We start from the raw sequence: 27,331 nt of genomic DNA, 5'->3' as shown, positions 1-27,331 counted from the left end.
GGGGGGGGAATAGGAGGGGACTGGGGGGGCGCGTGGGAGTAGGATAGAAGGGGACTGGGGGGGGGCATCACAGGGGGTATAAGAGGGGACTGGGGGGGCACGGCAAGGGGGCATGGCAGGGAACTGACCCCGGGGGAATAGCAGGGGACTGGGGGGTGCCCCAGCGGATTGGAGGAGACTGGTGGGGGGGCCAGGGAGGGGACTGGGTGAAGGCTCCCAGTGCGGTGGATGGGAGGGGACGGGGGGCAGCCTGTTGGGTGCCGGCTGTGCCTTGGCCTGTAATGACGCCTTCTTGGGAAAGCTGGGGGATTCTTCCTGCGGCTGTCGTCACTGCGGCCATGTTGGTTGTCACACAGCTTGAAGGCGGCTGATGTGTGCGGAGGCAGCGGTTTCCCCTGGCAGCAGCGCCCATATTATTGGGGTAATTTACACCCTCTGACCCCGCCCATCGCTACGCTCTCCACTGATATCGCGCGTTTCCAGGAAGGCAATGGCCTCCAGATGCCACGTCTGTCACCGAGCGCTGGGTTGTGTGAGCGCTCTGCGTCCACCATCCATCGGCCTTCCATCCGTCTCCCCCGGAGCATAGTGAGGTTCTCTGTGCCTCGCGCCTCGTGACGTTGTGTCAATTGCTGGTTACCTGCCGGGTCTTGCTGAGCAATGGTGGCTTCCTGTGCAGCCACCAATGAATATAGCTAATCGCTGTAATTCCCTCCATTACTCCTCCTGTCAGTTTCTGACTGGGGGCAGTCATGGTGCCACTCGTGGTTTGTGACCTGTGTCAGCTGTGACTTCTCTGCCGCCTGGAGGAGGGGCCGTTGTATCATGGCTTGCTCTGTGGGCAGCGTGTCCCTGACACTGACGATTATCGTTAGTACAGGAGGGGCACAGGCATTGTCTGCAGGGCGCCGCTGATCGGGGGCGTCTTCCTGCTGATGTTTGGCATTAGGTGGGGATTAGCTGTTAATCCCTCATTGTGTTAATCGTCCTGCGAGGGGTTAATGGCGACCGGCACCACCCTCCTGCGTATTGTCTCCATATTAGGGCCCTTAATGTTGTGTCACTGTTCTGTTACACTGTGTCAGTGCAGGTGAGAGTTTTCAGCCCAGTGTCAGAACATGAGATCTGTGCTGCAGAGGATTGTCTGCACTGATACACTGTGACAGCCTCAGCTGTGAGAAGTGTTAGATCATGCTGAGGGTCTCGCACTATGAATACTGCCATCCATTGACAGAAAGCAGAGATCTTGACACACGGTGGTCTGTAATAGTTTTCTAACTTTCCAGCTGTCAGCGATGAGTCTTTACTTACATAGGACTGCTGACGGCCGACTCATTATATCACCGGACATTATAACTCTGCCCACAGTGTAATGTCTGCGGCGGCTTCTGCTGGAGATAAGCAGCTGTTAGAAGGGTCTGGCGGCTGCTTATCCTGTCCCTCATTACAATATACCTGCACACCTCAGGAGAGGAGCAGGGGGGCGTCTTGCCACTAGTGACCCCTTCACATTGCGCCCGAGGGCCCGGCACTTGTGTCCCACACGATGCCCGCGGCTTTCGCTGTGAAAGTTGGTCACAGGATCCGGACAAGTGACCTCAAGTTGCTAAGAAACGAGTCAGAAAGTGACGCCCCATGTATTATTCACAGCACCGGAGCCACGGATCATATAATAGAGCTGGAGCGTTATATGAGGATCCGGCTGATAACAGTCACTTATAGAAGAGTCTCAGCCCTGCGGATACATGATATTATAGTCACCCCAGGCTGATAACAGGGGGCAATAGACTGTATTCTCCTGTCCTACAGTCATCCTCTCCTCTGAAATGGCTGATAACAGGGAGCAATAGACTGTATTCTCCTGTCCTACAGTCATCCTCTCCTCTGAAATGGCTGATAACAGGGGCAATAGACTGTATTCTCCTGTCCTACAGTCATCCTCTCCCCTGAAATGGCTGATAACAGGGGGCAATAGACTGTATTCTCCTGTCCTACAGTCATCCTCTCCCCTGAAATGGCTGATAACAGGGGGCAATAGACTGTATTCTCCTGTCCTACAGTCATCCTCTCCCCTGAAATGGCTGATAACAGGAGGCAATAGACTGTATTCTCCTGTCCTACAGTCATCCTCGCCCCTGAAATGGTTGATAACAGGGAGCAATAGACTGTATTCTCCTGTCCTACAGTCATCCTCTCCCCTGAAATGGCTGATAACAGGGGGCAATAGATTGTATTCTCCTGTCCTACAGTCATCCTCTCCCCTGAAATGGCTGATAACAGGGGGCAGTAAACTGTATTCTCCTGTCCTACAGTCATCCTCTCCACTGAAATGGCTGATAACAGGGGGCAATAGACTGTATTCTCCTGTCCTACAGTCATCCTCTCCCCTGAAATGGCTGATAACAGGGAGCAATAGACTGTATTCTCCTGTCCTACAGTCATCCTCTCCTCTGAAATGGCTGATAACAGGGGCAATAGACTGTATTCTCCTGTCCTACAGTCATCCTCTCCCCTGAAATGGCTGATAACAGAGAACAATAGACTGTATTCTCCTGTCCTACAGTCATCCTCTCCCCTGAAATGGCTGATAACAGGAGGCAATAGACTGTATTCTCCTGTCCTACAGTCATCCTCTCCTCTGAAATGGCTGATAACAGGGGGCAATAGATTGTATTCTCCTGTCCTACAGTCATCCTCTCCCCTGAAATGGCTGATAACAGGGAGCAATAGACTGTATTCTCCTGTCCTACAGTCATCCTCTCCTCTGAAATGGCTGATAACAGGGGCAATAGACTGTATTCTCATGTCCTACAGTCATCCTCTCCCCTGAAATGGCTGATAACAGAGAACAATAGACTGTATTCTCCTGTCCTACAGTCATCCTCTCCCCTGAAATGGCTGATAACAGGGAGCAATAGACTGTATTCTCCTGTCCTACAGTCATCCTCTCCTCTGAAATGTCTGATAACAGGGGGCAATAGACTGTATTCTCCTGTCCTACAGTCATCCTCTCCCCTGAAATGGCTGATAACAGGAGGTAATAGACTGTATTCTCCTGTCCTACAGTCATCCTCTCCCCTGAAATGGCTGATAACAGGGAGCAATAGACTGTATTCTCCTGTCCTACAGTCATCCTCTCCTCTGAAATGGCTGATAACAGGGGGCAATAGACTGTATTCTCCTGTCCTACAGTCATCCTCTCCTCTGAAATGGCTGATAACAGGGGGCAATAGACTGTATTCTCCTGTCCTACAGTCATCCTCTCCCCTGAAATGGCTGATAACAGAGAACAATAGACTGTATTCTCCTGTCCTACAGTCATCCTCTCCCCTGAAATGGCTGATAACAGGGGGCAATAGATTGTATTCTCCTGTCCTACAGTCATCCTCTCCCCTGAAATGGCTGATAACAGGGGGCAATAGACTGTATTCTCCTGTCCTACAGTCATCCTCTCCTCTGAAATGGCTGATAACAGGGGGCAATAGATTGTATTCTCCTGTCCTACAGTCATCCTCTCCCCTGAAATGGCTGATAACAGGGAGCAATAGACTGTATTCTCCTGTCCTACAGTCATCCTCTCCTCTGAAATGGCTGATAACAGGGGCAATAGACTGTATTCTCATGTCCTACAGTCATCCTCTCCCCTGAAATGGCTGATAACAGAGAACAATAGACTGTATTCTCCTGTCCTACAGTCATCCTCTCCCCTGAAATGGCTGATAACAGGGAGCAATAGACTGTATTCTCCTGTCCTACAGTCATCCTCTCCTCTGAAATGTCTGATAACAGGGGGCAATAGACTGTATTCTCCTGTCCTACAGTCATCCTCTCCCCTGAAATGGCTGATAACAGGAGGTAATAGACTGTATTCTCCTGTCCTACAGTCATCCTCTCCCCTGAAATGGCTGATAACAGGGAGCAATAGACTGTATTCTCCTGTCCTACAGTCATCCTCTCCTCTGAAATGGCTGATAACAGGGGGCAATAGACTGTATTCTCCTGTCCTACAGTCATCCTCTCCTCTGAAATGGCTGATAACAGGGGGCAATAGACTGTATTCTCCTGTCCTACAGTCATCCTCTCCCCTGAAATGGCTGATAACAGAGAACAATAGACTGTATTCTCCTGTCCTACAGTCATCCTCACCCCTGATATGGCTGATAACAGGGGGCAATAGACTGTATTCTCCTGTCCTACAGTCATCCTCTCACCTGAAATGGCTGATAACAGGGGGCAATAGACTGTATTCTCCTGTCCTACAGTCATCCTCTCCCCTGAAATGGCTGATAACAGGGGGCAATAGATTGTATTCTCCTGTCCTACAGTCATCCTCTCCATTGAAATGGTTGATAACAGGGGCAATAGACTGTATTCTCCTGTCCTACAGTCATCCTCTCCCCTGAAATGTCTGATAACAGGGGGCAATAGACTGTATTCTCCTGTCCTACAGTCATCCTCTCCTCTGAAATGGCTGATAACAGGGGGCAATAGATTGTATTCTCCTGTCCTACAGTCATCCTCACCCCTGATATGGCTGATAACAGGGGGCAATAGATTGTATTCTCCTGTCCTACAGTCATCCTCTCCCCTGAAATGTCTGATAACAGGGGGCAATAGACTGTATTCTCCTGTCCTACAGTCATCCTCCCCCCTGAAATGGCTGATAACAGGGGGCAATAGACTGTATTCTCCTGTCCTACAGTCATCCTCCCCCCTGAAATGGCTGATAACAGGGGGCAATAGATTGTATTCTCCTGTCCTACAGTCATCCTCTCCATTGAAATGGTTGATAACAGGGGCAATAGACTGTATTCTCCTGTCCTACAGTCATCCTCTCCCCTGAAATGGCTGATAACAGGGGGCAATAGACTGTATTCTCCTGTCTTACAGTCATCCTCTCCCCTGAAATGGCTGATAACAGGGGGCAATAGACTGTATTCTCCTGTCCTACAGTCATCCTCTCCCCTGAAATGGCTGATAACAGGGGGCAATAGACTGTATTCTCCTGTCCTACAGTCATCCTCTCCCCTGAAATGGCCGATAACAGGGAGCAATAGACTGTGTATTCTCCTGTCCTACAGTCATCCTCTCCCCTGAAATGGCTGATAACAGGGGGCAATAGACTGTATTCTCCTGTCCTACAGTCATCCTCTCCCCTGAAATGGCTGATAACAGGGGGCAATAGATTGTATTCTCCTGTCCTACAGTCATCCTCCCCCCTGAAATGGCTGATAACAGGGAGCAATAGACTGTATTCTCCTGTCCTACAGTCATCCTCTCTCCTGAAATGGCTGATAACAGGGGGCAATAGACTATATTCTCCTGTCCTACAGTCATCCTCTCCCCTGAAATGGCTGATAACAGGGGGCAATAGACTGTATTCTCCTGTCCTACAGTCATCCTCCCCTGAAATGGCTGATAACAGGGGGCAATAGATTGTATTCTCCTGTCCTACAGTCATCCTCTCCCCTGAAATGGCTGATAACAGAGGGCAATAGACTGTATTCTCCTGTCCTACAGTCATCCTCTCCCCTGAAATGGCTGATAACAGGGGGCAATAGACTGTATTCTCCTGTCCTACAGTCATCCTCTCCCCTGAAATGGCTGATAACAGGGGGCAATAGACTGTATTCTCTTGTCCTACAGTCATCCTCTCCCCTGAAATGGCTGATAACAGGGGGCAATAGACTGTATTCTCCTGTCCTACAGTCATCCTCTACCCTGAAATGGCTGATAACAGGAGGCAATAGACTGTATTCTCCTGTCCTACAGTCATCCTCTCCCCTGAAATGGCTGATAACAGAGGGCAATAGACTGTATTCTCCTGTCCTACAGTCATCCTCTCCCCTGAAATGGCTGATAACAGGGGGCAATAGACTGTATTCTCCTGTCTTACAGTCATCCTCTCCCCTGAAATGGCTGATAACAGGGGCAATAGACTGTATTCTCTTGTCCTACAGTCATCCTCTCCCCTGAAATGGCTGATAACAGGGAGCAATAGACTGTATTCTCCTGTCCTACAGTCATCCTCTCCCCTGAAATGGCTGATAACAGGGGGCAATAGACTGTATTCTCCTGTCCTACAGTCATCCTCTCCCCTGAAATGGCTGATAACAGGGGACAATAGACTGTATTCTCCTGTCCTACAGTCATCCTTTCCCCTGAAATGGCTGATAACAGGGGAGCAATAGACTGTATTCTCCTGCCCTACAGTCATCCTCTCCTCTGAAATGGCTGATAACAGGAGGCAATAGACTGTATTCTCCTGTCCTACAGTCATCCTCTCCCCTGAAATGGCTGATAACAGGGGGCAATAGACTGTATTCTCCTGTCCTACAGTCATCCTCTCCCCTGAAATGGCTGATAACAGGGAGCAATAGACTGTATTCTCCTGTCCTACAGTCATCCTCTCCCCTGACATGGCTGATAACAGGGAGCAATAGATTGTATTCTCCTGTCCTACAGTCATCCTCCCGCCTGAAATGGCTGATAACAGGGGGCAATAGACTGTATTCTCCTGTCCTACAGTCATCCTCTCCCCTGAAATGGCTGATAACAGGGGGCAATAGACTGTATTCTCCTGTCCTACAATCATCCTCTCCCCTGAAATGGCTGGGTGGTCTCTTGTTTGTGTCTGTGCTGCATTGCTTTGCCGGTTCTGTATCCGCTCCAGGAGGCGTTGTTCTCTGTGACCCACCTCGCTCTAGAGGTATCAGGAACTGACCGCAGCTCTGGATGTGACTGGACTATAAACTGTGATATAATAGCAGAGTACTGATTACAGCTCTGGATGTTACTGGAGTATTAAACATGATTGCAACTCTGGATGTGACTGGTGTATGCGACGTGGTTGTAGCTCTGGATATGGCTGTTTTATAGGACATGCGGTTGCAGCTCTGGATGTGACTGGTATATCAGAAATTGTTGCAGCTCTGGATGTGACTGGTGTGTAAGATGTGATTGCAGCTCTGGATGTGACTGGTGTATTAGACATGATTGCAACTCTGGGTGTGATGTGACTAGTGTATGTGACGTGGTTGCAGCTCTGGATGTGGCTGTTTTATAGGACATGCTGTTGCAGCTCTGGATGTGACTGGTATATAAAAAATGGTTTCAGCTCTGGGTGTGACTGGTGTGTAAGATGTAATTGCAGCTCTGGATGTGACTGGTGTATTATACACTAGTCACATCCAGAGTTGCAATCATGTCTAAGACATGGGGTTGCAGCTCTGGGTGTGACTGGTATATAAGACATGGTTGCTGCTCTAAGTGTGACTGGTATATAAGACAGGCGATTGCAGCTCTGGATTTGACTAGTGTATAAGACACGGTTACTGCTCTTGATGTTACTGGTGTATAAGGTATGATTGCAGCTCTGGGTGTGACTGGTGTATAAGACATGCGATTGCAGCTCTGGATGTGAGTGGTATTTTACACACAGTTGCAGCTGTGGATATGGCTGATGTATAAGATGTGGTTGCAGCTCTGGATGTGACTGTTTTATAGGACATGCGGTTGCAGCTCTGTATGTGACTGGTGTATAAGAAATGGTTCCAGCTCTGGGTGTGACTGGTGTGTAAGATGTAATTGCAGCTCTGGATTTGACTGGTGTATTATACACTAGTCACATCCAGAGTTGCAATCATGTCTAAGACATGGGGTTGCAGCTCTGGGTGTGACTGGTATATAAGAAATGGTTGCAGCTCTGGGTGGGAGCCTTCTCTGTGATAGTCGGACAGTACAGCTGCTTGCAGTAAACTATGGATAAGCGGCGCCTTCTATATAGGTCTTTGGCATAAACGCCGCAGTTTGCCAGTTTCTGGGTGTGAGTGGCGCCCTCTGCTGGCGTCGTGTTACGTGTGTAAATCTCGATGTCCACAATAAACGTCTCTGTGATTTATGGAGTAGAAATAAAGTCGCTGCTCCCAGGACGAGATTCCTGTCACTCGTGATAAATGAGATCGGCCGCGCCCCGTACACCGGACTGTACCATCTCCACTTCACCCCAGGAAATATCTCTTCTGAAATCAGCTTGAAAAGTTATTTTTCTGGGAAATCTGTGTGACAACCAGTATGGCTGCCGTCACCGCTCCTGCAGGGGCTGTCACCTGTCTTTCTGGATTGTTCAGATTGATTTCTGTTCATCCTAGTTATATAATATGTGACCTGGGCGTCTCCTCTTGTGGCGTCACTGGGCTGGGGCTGAGCGTCTCCTCTTGTGGGGTCACTGGGCTGGGGCTGAGCGTCTCCTCTTGTGGGGTCACTGGGCTGGGGCTGAGCGTCTCCTCTTGTGGGGTCACTGGGCTGGGGCTGAGCGTCTCCTCTTGTGGGGTCACGGGGCTGGGGCTGAGCGTCTCCTCTTGTGGGGTCACTGGGCTGGGGCTGAGCGTCTCCTCTTGTGGGGTCACGGGGCTGGGGCTGAGCGTCTCCTCTTGTGGGGTCACTGGGCTGGGGCTGAGCGTCTCCTCTTGTGGCGTCACTGGGGTGGGGCTGAGCGTCTCCTCTTGTGGGGTCACTGGGCTGGGGCTGAGCGTCTCCTTTTGTGGGGTCACTTGGCTGGGGCTGAGTGTCTCCTCTTGTGGGGTCACTTGGCTGGGGCTGAGTGTCTCCTCTTATGGGGTCACTGGGCTGGGGCTGAGTGTCTCCTCTTGTGGGGTCACGGGGCTGGGGCTGAGCATCTCCTCTTGTGGGGTCACTGGGCTGGGGCTGAGCGTCTCCTCTTGTGGGGTCACTGGGCTGGGCCTGAGTGTCTCCTTTTGTGGGGTCACGGGGCTGGGGCTGAGCGTCTCCTCTTGTGGGGTCACGGAGCTGGGGCTGAGAGTCTCCTCTTGTGGGGTCACTGGGCTGAGGCTTAGTGTCTCCTCTTGTGGGGTCACTTGGCTGGGGCTGAGCGTCTCCTCTTGTGGGGTCACTGGGCTGGGGCTGAGCGTCTCCTCTTGTGGGGTCACGGGGCTGGGGCTGAGAGTCTCCTCTTGTGGGGTCACTTGGCTGGGGCTGAGAGTCTCCTCTTGTGGGGTCACTTGGCTGGGGCTGAGCGTCTCCTCTTGTGGGGTCACTGGGCTGAGGCTCAGTGTCTCCTCTTGTGGGGTCACTGGGCTGGGGCTGAGCATCTCCTCTTGTGGGGTCACTGGGCTGGGGCTGAGAGTCTCCTCTTGTGGGGTCACTGGGCTGGGGCTGAGCGTCTCCTCTTGTGGGGTCACTTGGCTGGGGCTGAGCGTCTCCTCTTGTGGGGTCACTTGGCTGGGGCTGAGCGTCTCCTCTTGTGGGGTCACTTGGCTGGGGCTGAGCGTCTCCTCTTGTGGGGTCACTTGGCTGGGGCTGAGCGTCTCCTCTTGTGGGGTCACTGGGCTGAGGCTCAGTGTCTCCTCTTGTGGGGTCACTGGGCTGGGGCTGAGCATCTCCTCTTGTGGGGTCACTGGGCTGGGGCTGAGAGTCTCCTCTTGTGGGGTCACTGGGCTGAGGCTCAGTGTCTCCTCTTGTGGGGTCACTGGGCTGGGGCTGAGCATCTCCTCTTGTGGGGTCACTTGGCTGGGGCTGAGAGACTCCTCTTGTGGGGTCACTTGGCTGGGGCTGAGAGTCTCCTCTTGTGGGGTCACTTGGCTGGGGCTGAGCGTCTCCTCTTGTGGGGTCACTTGGCTGGGGCTGAACGTCTCCTCTTGTGGGGTCACTGGGCTGGGGCTGAGTGTCTCCTCTTGTGGGGTCGCCGGGCTGGGGCTGAGCGTCTCCTCTTGTGGGGTCACTGGGCTGCGGCTGAGTGTCTCCTCTTGTGGGGTCATCGGGCTGGGGCTGAGCGTCTCCTCTTGTGGGGTCACTTGGCTGGGGCTGAGAGTCTCCTCTTGTGGGGTCATCGGGCTGGGGCTGAGCGTCTCCTCTTGTGGGGTCACTTGGCTGGGGCTGAGAGTCTCCTCTTGTGGGGTCGCCGGGCTGGGGCTGAGCATCCTCTTGTGGGGTCGCCGGGCTGGGGCTGAGCGTCTCCTCTTGTGGGGTCACTTGGCTGGGGCTGAGAGTCTCCTCTTGTGGGGTCGCCGGGCTGGGGCTGAGCATCCTCTTGTGGGGTCGCCGGGCTGGGGCTGAATCTTCTGTTGTGGGGTCACTGGGCTGTGTGTTATGGGGGGGTCACTGGGGTAGTTTTATGTTGGGACATGTTGACCTTTAGTTTTGTGTGATGTCACCTGTGTGTCCGGAGTCGATGCCGCCCCCACCTGCTGCCCCCAGTGACACGTCTGGTTGGGGGTCACCCATCTCATCAGTGACACTTCTGGGGGTCTTCAGCCTTCGGGGGTGATTCATGGGGGTCTGTGGTGATGGCTTTCTGCTCCTGGATTGTCAGCTGCTCCCCTGCGATAATGTCCGGGAACCATCTGTTGGCCAGGGAGTGACAGCCGCAAGAGGGGCATCGCACTTACTCTGGTGAGCTGTGGCAGGTCACGGCCCCACAGCCTTTCGTCCTATATAGCCGCTAGCTGGGACCTCCTACAGTCATTTCTGTGGACCTGACAGTTGCTGGGCTAGAGGGGGCGCTGTGGGGTCTGCATACTGAGGCACTTCGAGGCCTTGCCTTGCTGCCAGGAGCCCGCCCCGCATACCAGAGTGATAACGCCATGTACACAATGGTGCCACTGTCTGCAGCTTCTTCATTCTGGCCTCATCAGCAGCAGACGCCCCCCGACCATAACCCTGCTGCAGGCTGTGACGCCCCTTAGATTCACACCATCATCTGTCATCATCACTCTCATCATCCTCCTCTCCATCATCATCACTGTCACCATCCTCCTCTCCATCATCATCACTGTCACCATCCTCCTCTCCATCATCATCACTGTCATCATCTTCCCTCTCCATCATCATCATCACTGTCATCATCCTCCTCTCCATCATCATCACTGTCATCATCCTCCTCACCATCATCATCACTGTCATCATCCTCCTCTCCATCATCATCACTGTCATCATCCTCCTCACCATCATCATCACTGTCACCATCCTCCTCTCCATCCTCCTCTCCATCATCATCACTGTCACCATCCTCCTCTCCATCATCATCACTGTCACCATCCTCCTCTCCATCATCATCACTGTCACCATCCTCCTCTCCATCATCATCACTGTCACCATCCTCCTCTCCATCATCATCACTGTCACCATCCTCCTCTCCATCATCATCACTGTCACCATCCTCCTCTCCATCATCATCACTGTCACCATCCTCCTCTCCATCATCATCATCACTGTCACCATCCTCCTCTCCATCATCATCCTCCTCTCCATCATCATCACTGTCACCATCCTCCTCACCATCATCATCATCACTGTCACCATCCTCCTCTCTATCATCATCACTTTCACCATCCTCCTCTCCATCATCATCATCACTTTCACCATCCTCCTCTCCATCATCATCATCACTGTCACCATCCTCCTCCTCCATCATCATCATCACTGTCACCATCCTCCTCTCCATCATCATCATCACTGTCACCATCCTCCTCCTCCATCATCATCATCACTGTCACCATCCTCCTCTCCATCATCATCATCACTGTCACCATCCTCCTCTCCATCATCATCATCATCACTGTCACCATCCTCCTCACCATCATCATCACTGTCATCATCCTCCTCTCCATCATCATCACTGTCATCATCCTCCTCTCCATCATCATCACTGTCATCATCCTCCTCTCCATCATCATCACTGTCACCATCCTCCTCTCCATCATCATCACTGTCACCATCCTCCTCTCCATCATCATCACTGTCACCATCCTCCTCTCCATCATCATCACTGTCACCATCCTCCTCTCCATCATCATCACTGTCACCATCCTCCTCTCCATCATCATCACTGTCACCATCCTCCTCTCCATCATCATCACTGTCACCATCCTCCTCTCCATCATCATCACTGTCATCATCCTCCTCTCCATCATCATCACTGTCATCATCCTCCTCTCCATCATCATCCTCCTCACCATCATCATCACTGTCATCTCGAACCCCAGCCAAGTCAGTGTATACAGCAGTCCCATGTAAAAGACACTGCTCTCCAGGGGTGCCTCTTGATCCGCTCAGTAATGGCGCTCTTCAGGGGGAGGTGAGGTGTCATGTGGCCGCGATGCCGCTCGGTGCAGTTGTCACCGGCGTTTCATGTGTTGTTTGTAGAGATAGTGGGCCGCTCAGACCTAGCGAGGGGCCGCTTCATGCCTTGTACTCCAGTCACACCCAGAGCTGCAGTCACATCACACTTGTACTCCAGTCACACACAGAGCTGACATCACATCATGCCTTGTACTCCAGTCACACCCAGAGCTGCAGTCACATCACACTTGTACTCCGGTCACACACAGAGCTGACATCACATCATGCCTTGTACTCCAGTCACACCCAGAGCTGCAGTCACATCACACTTGTACTCCAGTCACACACAGAGCTGACATCACATCATGCCTTGTACTCCAGTCACACCCAGAGCTGCAGTCACATCACACATTGTACTCCGGTCACACACAGCTGACATCACATCAAGCCTTGTACTCCAGTCACACCCAGAGCTGCAGTCACATCACACTTGTACTCCGGTCACACACAGAGCTGACATCACATCATGCTTGGTAGTGTACTATGCCCTTTAATGGGATATGGAGGTCAGTGGCTGTGAGGTCGAGCGGCGCCGCTTGTCTCCGTTCCTTAGCAGTTTTGGGTCCGGGGGCACAGGTCAGCGCTCTGTGATGCAGTTCTGCGGCGGTACAATTGGTACAGTGGGCGGCGTGTTGTGGTCATGCCCTGGTGAGGGCGCTCCTGTACCCCCCACATGATATACATTGGGAGGCGCAGCCATAGCATGAGGTCACATGACCACGTGGGCGTACGGGGGGGGGGGGCTCGGCTTGAGAAGGTGGAATCGCTGCTCGCTTTGTGTTTCTCTGTCGTGTAGTGGTGGATTTTGCTCTCCGGGGGGCGCTCAGCTGACCGACCTGGTGTGGGGGTCCTTGCCAGGCTCTACTTCGGCGTCCGTGCCCACCGGCTGCTCTTCGCTGTAACGTTATTCTGGATTTGGTTTCTTCGCTGGATTAATTAGCGGTATGGGATGGCGGAGATCATGCGATAAGAGGCAGGCGACACGCTATTTATCTGCCCATTATCTGCGCCCCACCTGCGACTACAGCATCGCCCGCTCCAGCACCTTCTTCTGTCTCTGTAGGCCCTTCGGCTGCTGTGGCACTATAACTCCCAGCATACCCTGACTCCCATCCTCTGTATTTCAGGTTCATCTGGGGTCTCCTGCGTTAGTCGCTGCCTCTCCCCCTGATTTATGTGGCTGCCGAGCAGGCGTCAGATGGCAGGGTGTCACGTCCTCGCCGTCATCCCATCAGCACTAATGAGGCTTTAATCTTCATGCGAGACGCTGGGTGCCTCGGAGCTGCCTCCATGCTGACTGTCACCACCCGGGCATTGGTCCCTGACGCCTCCTCGTGGTCTGCAGTAAATGTAATTGTGTACCAGGGGGTATTACTAATGCAGCACCATCGAACGTACCCCCAAATACATGACCACAAGTGTCCTCCACCCCAGTGAGTAGATCTGCAGCGTGTCAGTGAATAGAACTCCGGGGTGTCATTTAGCAGGTAGGTCTTCATACGACTTCTCTCTGGTTTCCACTCCGTGCTGATGTGGAATGTGAGCCGCAACGGAAGGTAACTCATCCGCACATAATTGCGGATTATCTCCTCGCTGCTGCCGCCTGATTGTGTGTCAGTATAACTACCAACGTTTCCGCGCTTCCCCGTCCCACACTTTCCTCTTGTTCTTTTCCGCAAATCAAAAAAGATAAAAATAGTTAAAGTTCTGGCTTTTATGCGGAATGGACAGACTGACGCGGACAGCATCCACATCCGACTCCATGTACATGGGGCTGATGGCGGCAGGCAGTGAATGGAGGGCATGAGGGTCATTCTTCATCTCGTGTGTCGTCCATCACTGCTGAGAAATCAGAATAAATCAGCGTTTCCTCCGCCGCAAATCGTACAGAAATACAAGGCTCAGGGGAGAAGCGGCGCCTCGTTCTGTTCATCTGTTTCATATTCTAGTCAAAATTGACTCCGTTATCCAGCATTGGCCACTGAGGGTACGAGGACGTTAGAGGCAGCGGGACGGTGAAGGGCACTGAGGGTTCGAGGATGTTATAGGCAGCGGAAGGGTGAAGGGCATTGAGGGTACGAGGACGTTAGAGGCAGCGGGAGGGTGAAGGGCGCTGAGGGTACGAGGACGTTAGAGGCAGCGGGACGGTGAAGGGCACTGAGGGTTCGAGGATGTTATAGGCAGCGGAAGGGTGAAGGGCATTGAGGGTACGAGGACGTTAGAGGCAGCGGGCGGTGAAGGGCACTGAGGGTACGAGGACGTTAGAGGCAGCGGGAGGGTGAAGGGTGCTGAGGGTACGAGGACGTTAGAGGCAGCGGGAGGGTGAAGGGCACTGAGGGTACGAGGACGTTAGAGGCAGCGGGAGGGTGAAGGGCACTGAGGGTACGAGGACGCTAGAGGCAGCGGGACGGTGAAGAGCGCTGAGGGTACGAGGACGCTAGAGGCAGCGGGACGGTGAAGAGCGCTGAGGGTACGAGGACGCTAGAGGCAGCGGGAGGGTGAAGGGAGCTGAGGGTACGAGGACGTTAGAGGCAGCGGGACGGTGAAGAGCGCTGAGGGTACGAGGACGCTAGAGGCAGCGGGAGGGTGAAGGGAGCTGAGGGTACGAGGACGTTAGAGGCAGCGGGACGGTGAAGAGCGCTGAGGGTACGAGGACGTTAGAGGCAGCGGGACGGTGAAGGGCACTGAGGGTACGAGGATGTTAGAGGCAACAGGACGGTGAAGGACACTCCAGGTACGAAGACGCTAGAGGCAGAGGAGCGTGAAGAGCGCTGAGAGTGTGATGACGTTAGAGGCAGTGGGTGGTCTACTGGACAGGACCCTATAGAATATTATGGCTGCCATAGAGAAGATTCGGGGACACTTCTGCAGTTGGTGATGTTTGTCCTCATCTTCCACCATCAATCTGTTTTCTGACGATTTCTGAATGTCAATATTGGCGGCCGCTGGTCACCGAGCCAGAAAATGCACCCCCCCCCCCAAATACTGCCCCCCAGTGGTTGACAGAACACAGTAAATGTTGCTCGTGAAGTTCAATCCGTGATGAATGTCTCCCGCTCTCTGGATGCAGCTCTCATGCAGAGTTATGCGCCTCCATGACTGCAGACCACAGACGACCCGTATTCAGCACTGCGTTCTTCTCCTCCCTGCTGACGACCTCCGGAGGAGGCCTCTGTGTTTGGTATATTCACATGGAGTTTGTTTTGTTCCTCGCTGTTATCATGATCCCTGCTTGCTGTCAGTGAATCATACCTGAGACCTACTCCTGCATGCACAGCTGAGGGTTTGTGACCGTGTATCAGCACTATGTCATACATCTGTAGCAGGTGGTGATCATCTGGTTATAACTCTTCCTGAAGGGGAGGGGGTGCGGAGACCCCGGCAGTTATCTCTTATCTGCAGACATGTGGGATATTTTTGGCTCCTATAACAGTCGGCCCCGTGTGTACAGTGTGAGCAGCCTTCAGTGCAGCCCGTCTGCCGGGGAGCGTGCTTCTCTGCTGGGTTATTACTGGATAGGGGGGAAGCAAGATGGACGCGGAGGGCGCAGAGCAGGGAAGCAAGATGGACGCTGATGGCGCGGAGCGGGGACAGAAGATAGACACCGCCGTGCAGATCAGGTGACATTCAGTCTCCAGTTACGATATAATTAACGGGATCATCAGCGGGAGAAAAACGGAGTGCAGGACGGGTGATACCCCCCAGCATCCGGAGCGCAGGTCCGATACAGCGCAGCCTCCATAGTGTGTTCTATACGCACACCCAGTGTATTATGTGTAATGTGTGGAATCTATAGGGCGCCTGCCGGGGGGGGCACGCGGAATCTATAGGGCGCCTGCCGGGGGGCACGTGGAATCTATAGGGCGCCTGCCGGGGGGCACGCGGAATCTATAGGGCGCCTGCCGGGGGGCACGCGGAATCTATAGGGCGCCTGCCGGGGGGCACGCGGAATCTACAGGGCGCCTGCCGGGGGGGGCACGTGGAATCTATAGGGCACCTGCCGGGGGGGGCACGTGGAATCTATAGGGCACCTGCCGGGGGGGGGCACGTGGAATCTATAAGGCACCTGCCGGGGGGGGGCACGTGGAATCTATAGGGCACCTGCCGGGGGGGCACGTGGAATCTATAGGGCACCCGCCGGGGGGCACGTGGAATCTATAGGGCACCTGCCGGGGGGCACGTGGAATCTATAGGGCACCTGCTGGGGGACACGTGGAATCTATAGGGCACGTGGAATCTATAGGGCACCTGCTGGGGGACACGTGGAATCTATAGGGCACGTGGAATCTATAGGGCACCTGCCGGGGGGACGTGTGGAATCTATAGGACACCAGCTGGGGGACACGCAGAATCTATAGGGCACCTGCCGGGGGGGCACGTGGAATCTATAGGGCACCTGCCGGGGGACACATGGAATCTATAGGGCACCTGCCGGGGGACACGTGGAATCTATAGGGCACCTGCTGGGGGACACGTGGAATCTATAGGGCACCTGCTGGGGGACACATGGAATCTATAGGGCACCAGCTGGGGGGGCACGTGGAATCTATAGGGCACCTGCCGGGGGGCACGTGGAATCTATAGGGCACCTTCCGGGGACGCGTTGAATCTATAGGGCACTTGCCGGGGATGTGTTGAATCTATAGGGCACTTGCCGGTGATGCGTGGAATCTATAGGGCACCTGCCGGCGGGGCGCGGGGAATCTATAGGGCACCTGCCGGGGGGAGGGGGGGGCATGTGGAATCTATAGGGCACCTGCCGGGGGGCACGTGGAATCTATAGGGCGCCTGCCGGGGACATGTGGAATATATAGGGCAGCTGCCGGGGATGATTGGAATCTATAGGGCACCTGCCGGGGGGGCGCACAGAGTCTATAGGGCACCTGCCGGGGACGAGATTGGCTATGGACAGCAGTATATTCTTTACTGGGATCTGTATAGTCTGAGGATTATATGTAGGGTGTACATTATATATAGGGGATATATCATGTAGGGTGTGTATTACATGGTGTTTATATTTGTAGTTGTGTGCGCCCCGGGGGTTGGGGTAGGCCTCGTGTTCAGTCTGTGGTGGTCGGACACTCGTTATCTGCGTCCTCGCGGTGACCTTGCTGCATTTGCAGGACGGTGACGATCCGGAAAGTATTTTATCAGGAATGTGTGAGATTGCTGGGCGCAGCTCTTAATATGGGCAGCCTATGCTGGTGGCCCCGGTGTTATCAGGAGGGCAGGGCCCCGCACCGCCGCACGTTACTGTCACTTCAGCCACAGAGATAGCACAGAGATGCCCCCTGGATCCTAGAACCCTCAGCTCTCTCCTCTGCTGCATAAACCGCTCAGACACCGGGGTGAGCGCCCGCGGTAGTTGTCATATGGTCGCGGCCTCATTGCTGCTCTTCAGTAAGTGCTACTCTCTTCAGCTTCATCTGTCCCCAGGAAAGCTGGGTAACAACAAGTGTGGCTCCTACACCAACACTGCTCTTTCTAAAATATAACTAGGCACAAAGGGTGTGAGGAAGCCGAGAGATGGAAGCATTGTAATTTTATACCATACTAAGTTTCAGTAATACCTTACTGCCGCTCCTGTGCAGCTGCTTCTCAGATCCACCACCGCTCCTGGGAAGCAGCGGCACAGGACCAGGAGTGAACCTGGGAAGCAGCGCGGCACAGGAGCAGGGAGTGAACCTGGGAAGCAGCGCCTTCTGAGAGCGGCCGCCACTTCCCTCTTGTCCTGCAGGTGAATCTGCACAGAACACATAGCAGCGGGGCATCAATCACACCGGTTCTTCTAGTTCCTGCGGCCAGTCGCTGCATTATATAAATACTTCCTCTGTGGGTCCTGGGGCAAGTCAGGTGACTGCAGACTTCATGCTCTCACTGCACCCCCTGCTTTGTCATCCAGTCGGTCTCCCAGCCGTACGCTCCTGTAATTACTCGTCAGATGGTTCCATGACCTTCAGTAAGTTGTCTGGTTCTGGGAAAGCTGGGTGACAATATGGCCTCAGATTATACGGTGATACACGGCATAGTACGGTGGGCTACTGTAAACTGGGAATTAAATAGTGGCAGAGCCCTGGAGCCCCCCCCAGTTTCTTGTGTTGAGCCCCCCAATGTGTTGTGCAGAGGCGTGGGGCCCCCAGTATGTTGTGTGGAGCCATGCAGCCCCCAGTTTGTTGTGCAGAGCCATGCAACCCCCCAGTATGTTGTGTGTAGCCCCCCAGTATGTTGTGCAGAGCCATGCAGCCCCCCAGTATGTTGTGCAGAGCCATGCAGCTCCCCAGTATGTTGTGTGGAACCCCCCAGTATCTTGTGCAGAGCCCTGGAGCCCCCCCCCCCCCCCCCCCAGTGTGTTGTGTGGAACTCCCTTAATGTGTTGTGCAGAGCCATGCAGCCCCCCAGTATGTTGTGCAGAGCCCTGCAGCCCCCCAGTATGTTGTGCAGAGCCCTGGAGCCCCCCCTCCCCCCCCAGTGTGTTGTGCAGAGCCCTGGAGCCCCCCCAGTGTGTTGTGCAGAGGCCTGGAGCCCCCCCAGTGTGTTGTGTGGAACCCCCCAGTGTGTTGTGTGGAACCCCCCAGTGTGTTGTGCAGAGCCCTGAAGCCCCCACAGTGTGTTGTGAATGTGTTTGTCCGTGGGGCATGACATTTCCTTGAGGGTGGGGGGATGGGCAATTATGCTTTTAATGGGGGATTAGCGCTAAACTGTGAGAGTCAGATCCTGGCTGTGAGTGAATCATCTGTGAGGAGTGTGAAACCGCCCACGATACCTGGAAGCGCCGGAAGAAGAAGATCTACATCTGCACTGAAGACTCATGTCCTAGAAAAGCCATTATCTGTGTGACCCTCACCTGCACTGACCCATAGAGCTTACAGTCTGATGTCTAAAAGTCACAGCATTTTCCCACTTATCCCCTGTTGCTCTGCGCGCGCCGGCTCGGCCGTTGCTCACAGAAGGAGTTTTGGTGGCAGCAGCCCTCAGGTAGATGTCTGTGCTTCGTATTGCTGCCTGAGCTTCTTGCTGCAGTGTCCCCCTGCCCCCGCAGACACGTCCCCTCCTCAGACACAAGCTGGGACCTGCCGTCACTTCCATTGTCTCTGCAGCATTGTCTCTGTACAAGCCATTGTGCAGATGAAATGAGCGGCAGCGTGACTCTGCTGACCTGCGGCTGAGCCCTGCATTGTCTGCACTCGTCTTCACATCTTCGAGGACGATGCGGCTGTGAGTACAGAGTCTGGATGAGGGGCGGTCGCAGACCCTCAAGGTCAGATCATCGGGGTCCCTGAAAGCAGAGAAGATAATGTTCCACCTGCAGCCTGCATCTTCCGGATCTGAGAGGAGCCGTCTGCAGCATTGGCGATAAGTTGTGCAGCTGGCAGCAGCCAGGGAGGGGGCTCTCGCTCGGTCTTTCGCAGACAGCATTGTGTGCGCTCCTGTCACCTCTGTTCCTGCATGTATCCTGCTGGGTGTCCTGGGAATTTCGTGATGTCACCTGGGTGTTGGCTGTTGCTGTGACACCATGAAGCGCTGTCTGCAGCCTGATTTCTGGGAGTAGACACTGCACGGAGCGCAGCCACACATCTGGGATAGAAGCATGACTCCGGCGTGGATCTAGATCGGAGACCATGAGGAAGCCTGTTTATTCCAGCACACTTCCCCATGAAGGATATTCCATATACCGGGTGTCGTACAGGTGGGTGCCCCTCTATATCCAGTGTACCAAGCGTCGTACAGGTGGGTGCCCCTCTATATCCAGTGTACCAGGTGTCGTACAGGTGGGTGCCCCTCTATATCCAGTGTACCAGGTGTCGTACAGGTGGGTGCCCCTCTATATCCAGTGTACCAAGCGTCGTACAGGTGGGTGCCCCTCTATATCCAGTGTACCAGGTGTCGTACAGGTGGGTGCCCCTCTATATCCCATGTACCATCTGTGGTACAGGTGTGTGCTCCACTATATCCCGTCTACCAGGTGTCGTCAGGTGGGTGCCCCTCTATATCCAGTGTACTAAGCGTCATACAGGTGGGTGCCCCTCTATATCCAGTGTACTAAGCGTCATACAGGTGTGTGCTCCTCTATATCCCATGTACCAGGTGTTGTACAGGTGGGTGCCCCTCTATATCCCATGTACCAGGTGTTGTACAGGTGGGTGCCCCTCTATATCCCATGTACCAGGTGTTGTACAGGTGGGTGCCCCTCTATATCCTATGTACCAGGTGTCATACAGGTGCCCCTCTATATCCCGTATACCAGGTGTCATACAGGTGGGTGCCCCTCTATATCCCATGTACCAGATGTCATACAGATGCCCCTCTATATCCCGTCTACCAGGTGTCGTACAGATGTGTGTGCCCCTCTATATCCCGTATACCAGGTGTCATACAGGTGGGTGCCCTTCTATATCCCGTATACCAGGTGTCATACAGGTGGGTGCCCTTCTATATCCCGTATACCAGGTGTCATACAGGTGGGTGCCCTTCTATATCCCGTATACCAGGTGACATACAGGTGGGTGCCCTTCTATATCCCGTGTACCAGATGTCATACAGGTGTGTACTCCTCTATATCCTGTGTACTAGGTGTCGTACAGATGTGTGTGCCCCTCTATATCCCTTGTACCAGTTGTCATACAGGTGTGTGCCCCTCTATATACCAGGTGTCGTACAGGTGCCCCTCTATATCCTATGTACCAGGTGTCGAACAGGTGCCCCTCTATATCCAATGTACCAGGTGTCGTACAGGTGGGTGCCCCTCTATATCCAGTGTACCAGGCGTCATACAGGTGCCCCTCTATATCCCATGTACCAGGTGTCATACAGGTGCCCCTCTATAGCCCATGTACCAGGTGTCCTACAGATGTGTGCCCCTCTATATCCCGTCTACCAGGTGTCGTACAGGTGTGTTCCCTCCTATATTACTTGTACCAGGTGCCATACAGGTGTGTGTGCCCCTCTATATGCTGTATTCCTCTCTATGTCCTGTATACCAGGTGTCGTACAGGTGCCCCTTTATATCCCATCCCTTTATATCCTGTGTACCAGGTGTCGTACAGGTGCCCCTTTATATCCTGTGTACCAGGTGTCGTACAGGTGCCCCTTTATATCCCATGTACCAGATTTCGTACAGGTGCCCCTTTATATCCCGTGTACCAAATTTCGTACAGGTGCCCCTTTATATCCCGTGTACCAGGTGTCGTACAGGTGCCCCTTTATATCCCGTGTACCAGGTGCCCCTTTAGATACCGTGTACCAGGTGTCATACAGGTGCCCCTTTAGATCCCGTGTACCAGGTGCCCCTTTAGATCCCGTGTACCAGGTGTCATACAGGTGCCCCTTTAGATCCCGTGTACCAGGTGCCCCTTTAGATCCCGTGTACCAGGTGTCATACAGGTGCCCCTTTAGATCCCGTGTACCAGGTGCCCCTTTAGATCCCGTGTACCAGGTGTATAGGTGGGTGCCTCCCTTCCCCTTGCTGTATCTTTTAGCTCCTCCCTGTACGTTCCCTTTAACCCTTTCCTTGCTGCAGTTCAGGTGACCCTGTGTGGCTGATTGTGGTGTTCTGCATAGTCCATACTGAGGGAGTGTGTGATGATGGGTGTACTCATAGGGAGTGTAGGTGGGACTCCTGGACCCACGCTGTATACATGGTTGTCACCTGTGCCGTGTGCTCGGAACTCAGGGTACTCCAGGGAAAAGTGATGATAGTGTCACACCTTGGAATGTGAACATAACCAAGAGAGGGACAAGCAACATTCCATCCATATTACTCACCCTACCTGGTTACTGATTGCCAGCTATCCCTGCCCATTACCACATTCCGATCATACTACGGTTTAGCTTCGCTCCTGCTATAAATATTATCGCTTATTAGCCTGGCCGTCTCACCTGTCTGCACTTGTCTGAGAACCCCCATATCTGTCACACCTGTATATACCTGTCTGAGAACCCCCATATCTGTCACACCTGTATATAACTGTCTGAGAACCCCCATATCTGTCACACCTGTATATACCTGTCTGAGAACCCCCATATCTGTCACACCTGTATACACCTGTCTGAGAACCCCCATATCTGTCACACCTGTATACACCTGTTTGAGAACCCCCATATCTGTCACACCTGTATATAACTGTCTGAGAACCCCCATATCTGTCACACCTGTATACACATGAGAACCCCCATATCTGTCAGACCTGTATACACATGAGAACCCCATATCTGTCACACCTGTATACACCTGTCTGAGAACCCCCATATCTGTCACACCTGTATATACCTGTCTGAGAACCCCCATATCTGTCACACCTGTATACACCTGTCTGAGAACCCCCATATCTGTCACACCTGTATACACCTGTTTGAGAACACCCATATCTGTCACACCTGTATATAACTGTCTGAGAACCCCCATATCTGTCACACCTGTATACACATGAGAACCCCCATATCTGTCAGACCTGTATACACATGAGAACCCCCATATCTGTCACACCTGTATACACCTGTCTGAGAACCCCCATATCTGTCACACCTGTATACACCTGTTTGAGAACACCCATATCTGTCACACCTGTATATAACTGTCTGAGAACCCCCATATCTGTCACACCTGTATATACCTGTCTGAGAACCCCCATATCTGTCACACCTGTATACACCTGTCTGAGAACCCCCATATCTGTCACACCTGTATACACCTGTTTGAGAACCCCCATATCTGTCACACCTGTATATAACTGTCTGAGAACCCCCATATCTGTCACACCTGTATACACATGAGAACCCCCATATCTGTCAGACCTGTATACACATGAGAACCCCATATCTGTCACACCTGTATACACCTGTCTGAGAACCCCCATATCTGTCACACCTGTATATACCTGTCTGAGAACCCCCATATCTGTCACACCTGTATACACCTGTCTGAGAACCCCCATATCTGTCACACCTGTATACACCTGTTTGAGAACACCCATATCTGTCACACCTGTATATAACTGTCTGAGAACCCCCATATCTGTCACACCTGTATACACATGAGAACCCCCATATCTGTCAGACCTGTATACACATGAGAACCCCCATATCTGTCACACCTGTATACACCTGTCTGAGAACCCCCATATCTGTCACACCTGTATACACCTGTTTGAGAACACCCATATCTGTCACACCTGTATATAACTGTCTGAGAACCCCCATATCTGTCACACCTGTATACACATGAGAACCCCCATATCTGTCAGACCTGTATACACATGAGAACCCCCATATCTGTCACACCTGTATATACCTGTCTGAGAACCCCCATATCTGTCTCACCTGTATATACCTGTCTGAGAACCCCCATATCTGTCACACCTGTATATACCTGAGAACCCCCATATCTGTCACACCTGTATACACATGAGAACCCCCATATCTCACACCTGTATACACCTGTCTGAGAACCCCCATATCTGTCACACCTGTATACACCTTTCTGAGAACCCCCGTATCTGTCACACCTGTATACACCTGTCTGAGAACCCCCATATCTGTCACACCTGTATACACCTTTCTGAGAACCCCCGTATCTGTTACACCTGTATACACCTGTCTGAGAACCCCCATATCTGTCACACCTGTATACACCTGTCTGAGAACCCCCATATCTGTCACACCTGTATACACCTGTCTGAGAACCCTCATATCTGTCACACCTGTATACACCTGTCTGAGAACCCCCATATCTGTCACACCTGTATATACCTGAGAACCCCCATATCTGTCACACCTGTATACACATGAGAACCCCCATATCTGTCACACCTGTATACACCTGTCTGAGAACCCCCATATCTGTCACACCTGTATACACCTGTCTGAGAACCCCCATATCTGTCACACCTGTATACACCTGTATACACCTGTCTGAGAACCCTCATATCTGTCACACCTGTATACACCTGTCTGAGAACCCCCATATCTGTCACACCTGTGTGTGTGTGTGTGTGTGTATATATATATATATATATATATATATATATATATATATATATATATATATATAATATATGAAAACCACCATATGTCTCTAAGGCCTGATGCACACGACTGTTGTTTTGGTCCGGTCCGCATCCGAGCCGCAGTTTTTGCGGCTCGAATGCGGACCCATTTACTTTAATGGGGCCGCAAAAGATGCGGACAGCACTCCGCGTGCTGTCCGCATCCGTTGCTCCGTTCCGTGGTCCGCAAAAAAAATATAACCTGTCCTATTCTTGTCCGTTTTGCGGACAAGAATAGGCAGTTATATCAATGGCTGTCCGTGCCGTTCTGCAAATTGCGGAACGCACACGGACACCATTCATGTTTTGCAGATACGCAATTTGCGGACCGCAAAACACACAACGGTCCTGTGCATGAGGCCTAACTTTTATATACTGGTTTCACTACTTCTATATCCTTCACACCTGTGTGCACCTGTCTGACTACCTCTGCCTCCCTCACACATGTATACATCTGTCAGATAAATCCATACCCCTCACACCTGTATACACCTGTGTGATAGCACCAATATCTATCATACCTGCATACATCTGTCAGATAACTCCATACCCCTCACACCTGTGTGATAGCACCAATATCTATCATACCTGTATACATCTGTCAGATAACTCCATACCCCTCACACCTGTATACACCTGTGATAGCACCAATATCTATCATACCTGTATACATCTGTCAGATAACTCCATACCCCTCCCACCTGTATACACCTGTGTGATAGCACCAATATCTATCATACCTGCATACATCTGTCAGATAACTCCATACCCCTCACACCTGTATACACCTCACACCTGTGTGATAGCACCAATATCTATCGTACCTGTATACATCTGTCAGATAACTCCATACCCCTCACACCTGTATACACCTGTGTGATAGCACCAATATCTATCATACCTGTATACATCTGTCAGATAACTCCATACCCCTCACACCTGTATACACCTGTGTGATAGCACCAATATCTATCATACCTGCATACATCTGTCGGATAACTCCATACCCCTCACACCTGTGTGATAGCACCAATATCTATCATACCTGTATACATCTGTCAGATAACTCCATATCCCTCACACCTGTATACACCTGTGTGATAGCACCAATATCTATCATACCTGCATACATCTGTCAGATAACTCCATACCCCTCACACCTGTGTGATAGCACCAATATCTATCATACCTGTATACATCTGTCAGATAACTCCATATCCCTCACACCTGTATACACCTGTGTGATAGCACCAATATCTATCATACCTGTATACATCTGTCAGATAACTCCATACCCCTCACACCTGTATACACCTGTGTGATAGCACCAATATCTATCATACCTGTATACATCTGTCAGATAACTCCATACCCCTCACACCTGTATACACCTGTGTGATAGCACCAATATCTATCATACCTGTATACATCTGTCAGATAACTCCATACCCCTCACACCTGTATACACCTGTGTGATAGCACCAATATCTATCATACCTGTATACATCTGTCAGATAACTCCATACCCCTCACACCTGTATACACCTGTGTGATAGCACCAATATCTATCATACCTGCATACATCTGTCAGATAACTCCATACCCCTCACACCTGTGTGATAGCACCAATATCTATCATACCTGTATACATCTGTCAGATAACTCCATATCCCTCACACCTGTATACACCTGTGTGATAGCACCAATATCTATCATACCTGTATACATCTGTCAGATAACTCCATACCCCTCACACCTGTATACACCTCACACCTGTGTGATAGCACCAATATCTATCGTACCTGTATACATCTGTCAGATAACTCCATACCCCTCACACCTGTATACACCTGTGTGATAGCACCAATATCTATCATACCTGTATACATCTGTCAGATAACTCCATACCCCTCACACCTGTATACACCTGTGTGATAGCACCAATATCTATCATACCTGTATACATCTGTCAGATAACCACATACCCCTCACACCTGTATACACCTGTGTGATAGCACCAATATCTATCATACCTGTATACATCTGTCAGATAACTCCATACCCCTCACACCTGTATACACCTGTGTGATAGCACCAATATCTATCATACCTGTATACATCTGTCAGATAACTCCATACCCCTCACACCTGTATACACCTGTGATAGCACCAATATCTATCATACCTGTATACATCTGTCAGATAACTCCATATCCCTCACACCTGTATACACCTGTATCTATCACAACTGTGTACACATATCCAATCTGATAAACTTAATATCCATAGCAACGAGGAGCTACCCTGCATGATTGCCCTGAACAACAGCTCCACTCTTCTGGTGCACCTGCTTTGTATCTAGTGTTCTGACCAGTTTTAGCATCTCTGCTTGCTGTCAGCAAATAGAAACAGTATTGTTTAGAGCTCATGCACATAACTGTATTACGGTTCTGTATAAATTCTGAGTTGTACAAACTGTAATACACTGCGCAGTCCTGAGCCTAAGCACTCCTCCTTACACAGCTGAAGGATTGTTACAGTGTATCTGAGCCGGGCTTTCAGACGGAGGCATTTTACTTAGACTCGTACATTGAGACTGTGAGGGCAGGAGAGAGATCTGCTGTTGTCTTCCGCTCACAGAGGATTGTCCAGATTGCACACAATTGTGGGGAACTCTCGGCATGAATGGGCAATTTTCCATTTATTGGCAGAAAGCAGAGGTGTTGGAAAAATGTCAAAACTTTCTTTGGTGCAGTGATGGAGACTAGCCCTTGAAGAGGCACTGATGGAGTCCTGTGTTGGGGGTTACAGATGAGGTTTGCACTGCCTCGCTGTAGGGCGTGAGCTCCAATCTTTTTAGCGGTCTGAGGGGCCTCTCCATGGACCCCTCGTGGACGTCTCCCTGGGGGGGGGGGGGGGGGGTAGCGGTTCTTCTGGATAATCTCTCATTAACCTAAATGAGGCGCTGACATGCAGTTAATTTATTTTTAATGCACCTTGTGCTGGAGCGCCGGCGGTCGAGCGCTAATGTGCCGCCATGATTTACTGCTCGCCATTACCCTGATTTATGAAATCTATATCCCACTAGGACGTCTGAGCCTCCGACATCTGCTGGCAGTAATGCTGACTGTATCCAGGAGGCCGCCAGCGCC

The 27,331-nt window shown here is 52.0% G+C and overlaps 1 protein-coding gene across 11 annotated transcripts in view; it reads left to right on the top strand.

Annotated features, from left to right (window-relative positions):
• PLEKHA7 (pleckstrin homology domain containing A7) overlaps positions 1-27,331 on the top strand; it is an 83,733-nt gene that overhangs the window by 11,542 nt on the left and 44,860 nt on the right. For 2 of the 11 annotated variants that reach the window (XM_040410187.1, XM_040410190.1), the window contains exon 1: positions 19,333-19,825. The exons of 6 other annotated variants lie outside the window; for them this stretch is intronic. In XM_040410187.1, the coding sequence (XP_040266121.1) occupies positions 19,758-19,825 (68 nt within the window). In that variant the 5' untranslated portion in view covers positions 19,333-19,757. Of the gene's footprint in view, positions 1-15,605; positions 15,759-19,332; positions 19,826-27,331 lie in introns of those variants that run through there. 3 more of the 11 variants (XM_040410186.1, XM_040410189.1, XM_040410191.1) reach the window with 3 other exon arrangements.

Source organism: Bufo bufo, chromosome 10 (genome assembly GCF_905171765.1).
Source record: "Bufo bufo chromosome 10, aBufBuf1.1, whole genome shotgun sequence".
In the NCBI taxonomy this organism is placed as follows: Eukaryota; Metazoa; Chordata; class Amphibia; order Anura; family Bufonidae; genus Bufo; species Bufo bufo.
Note: the sequence above shows the minus strand (reverse complement) of the source record. Positions and strands in the feature narration are given on the sequence as shown.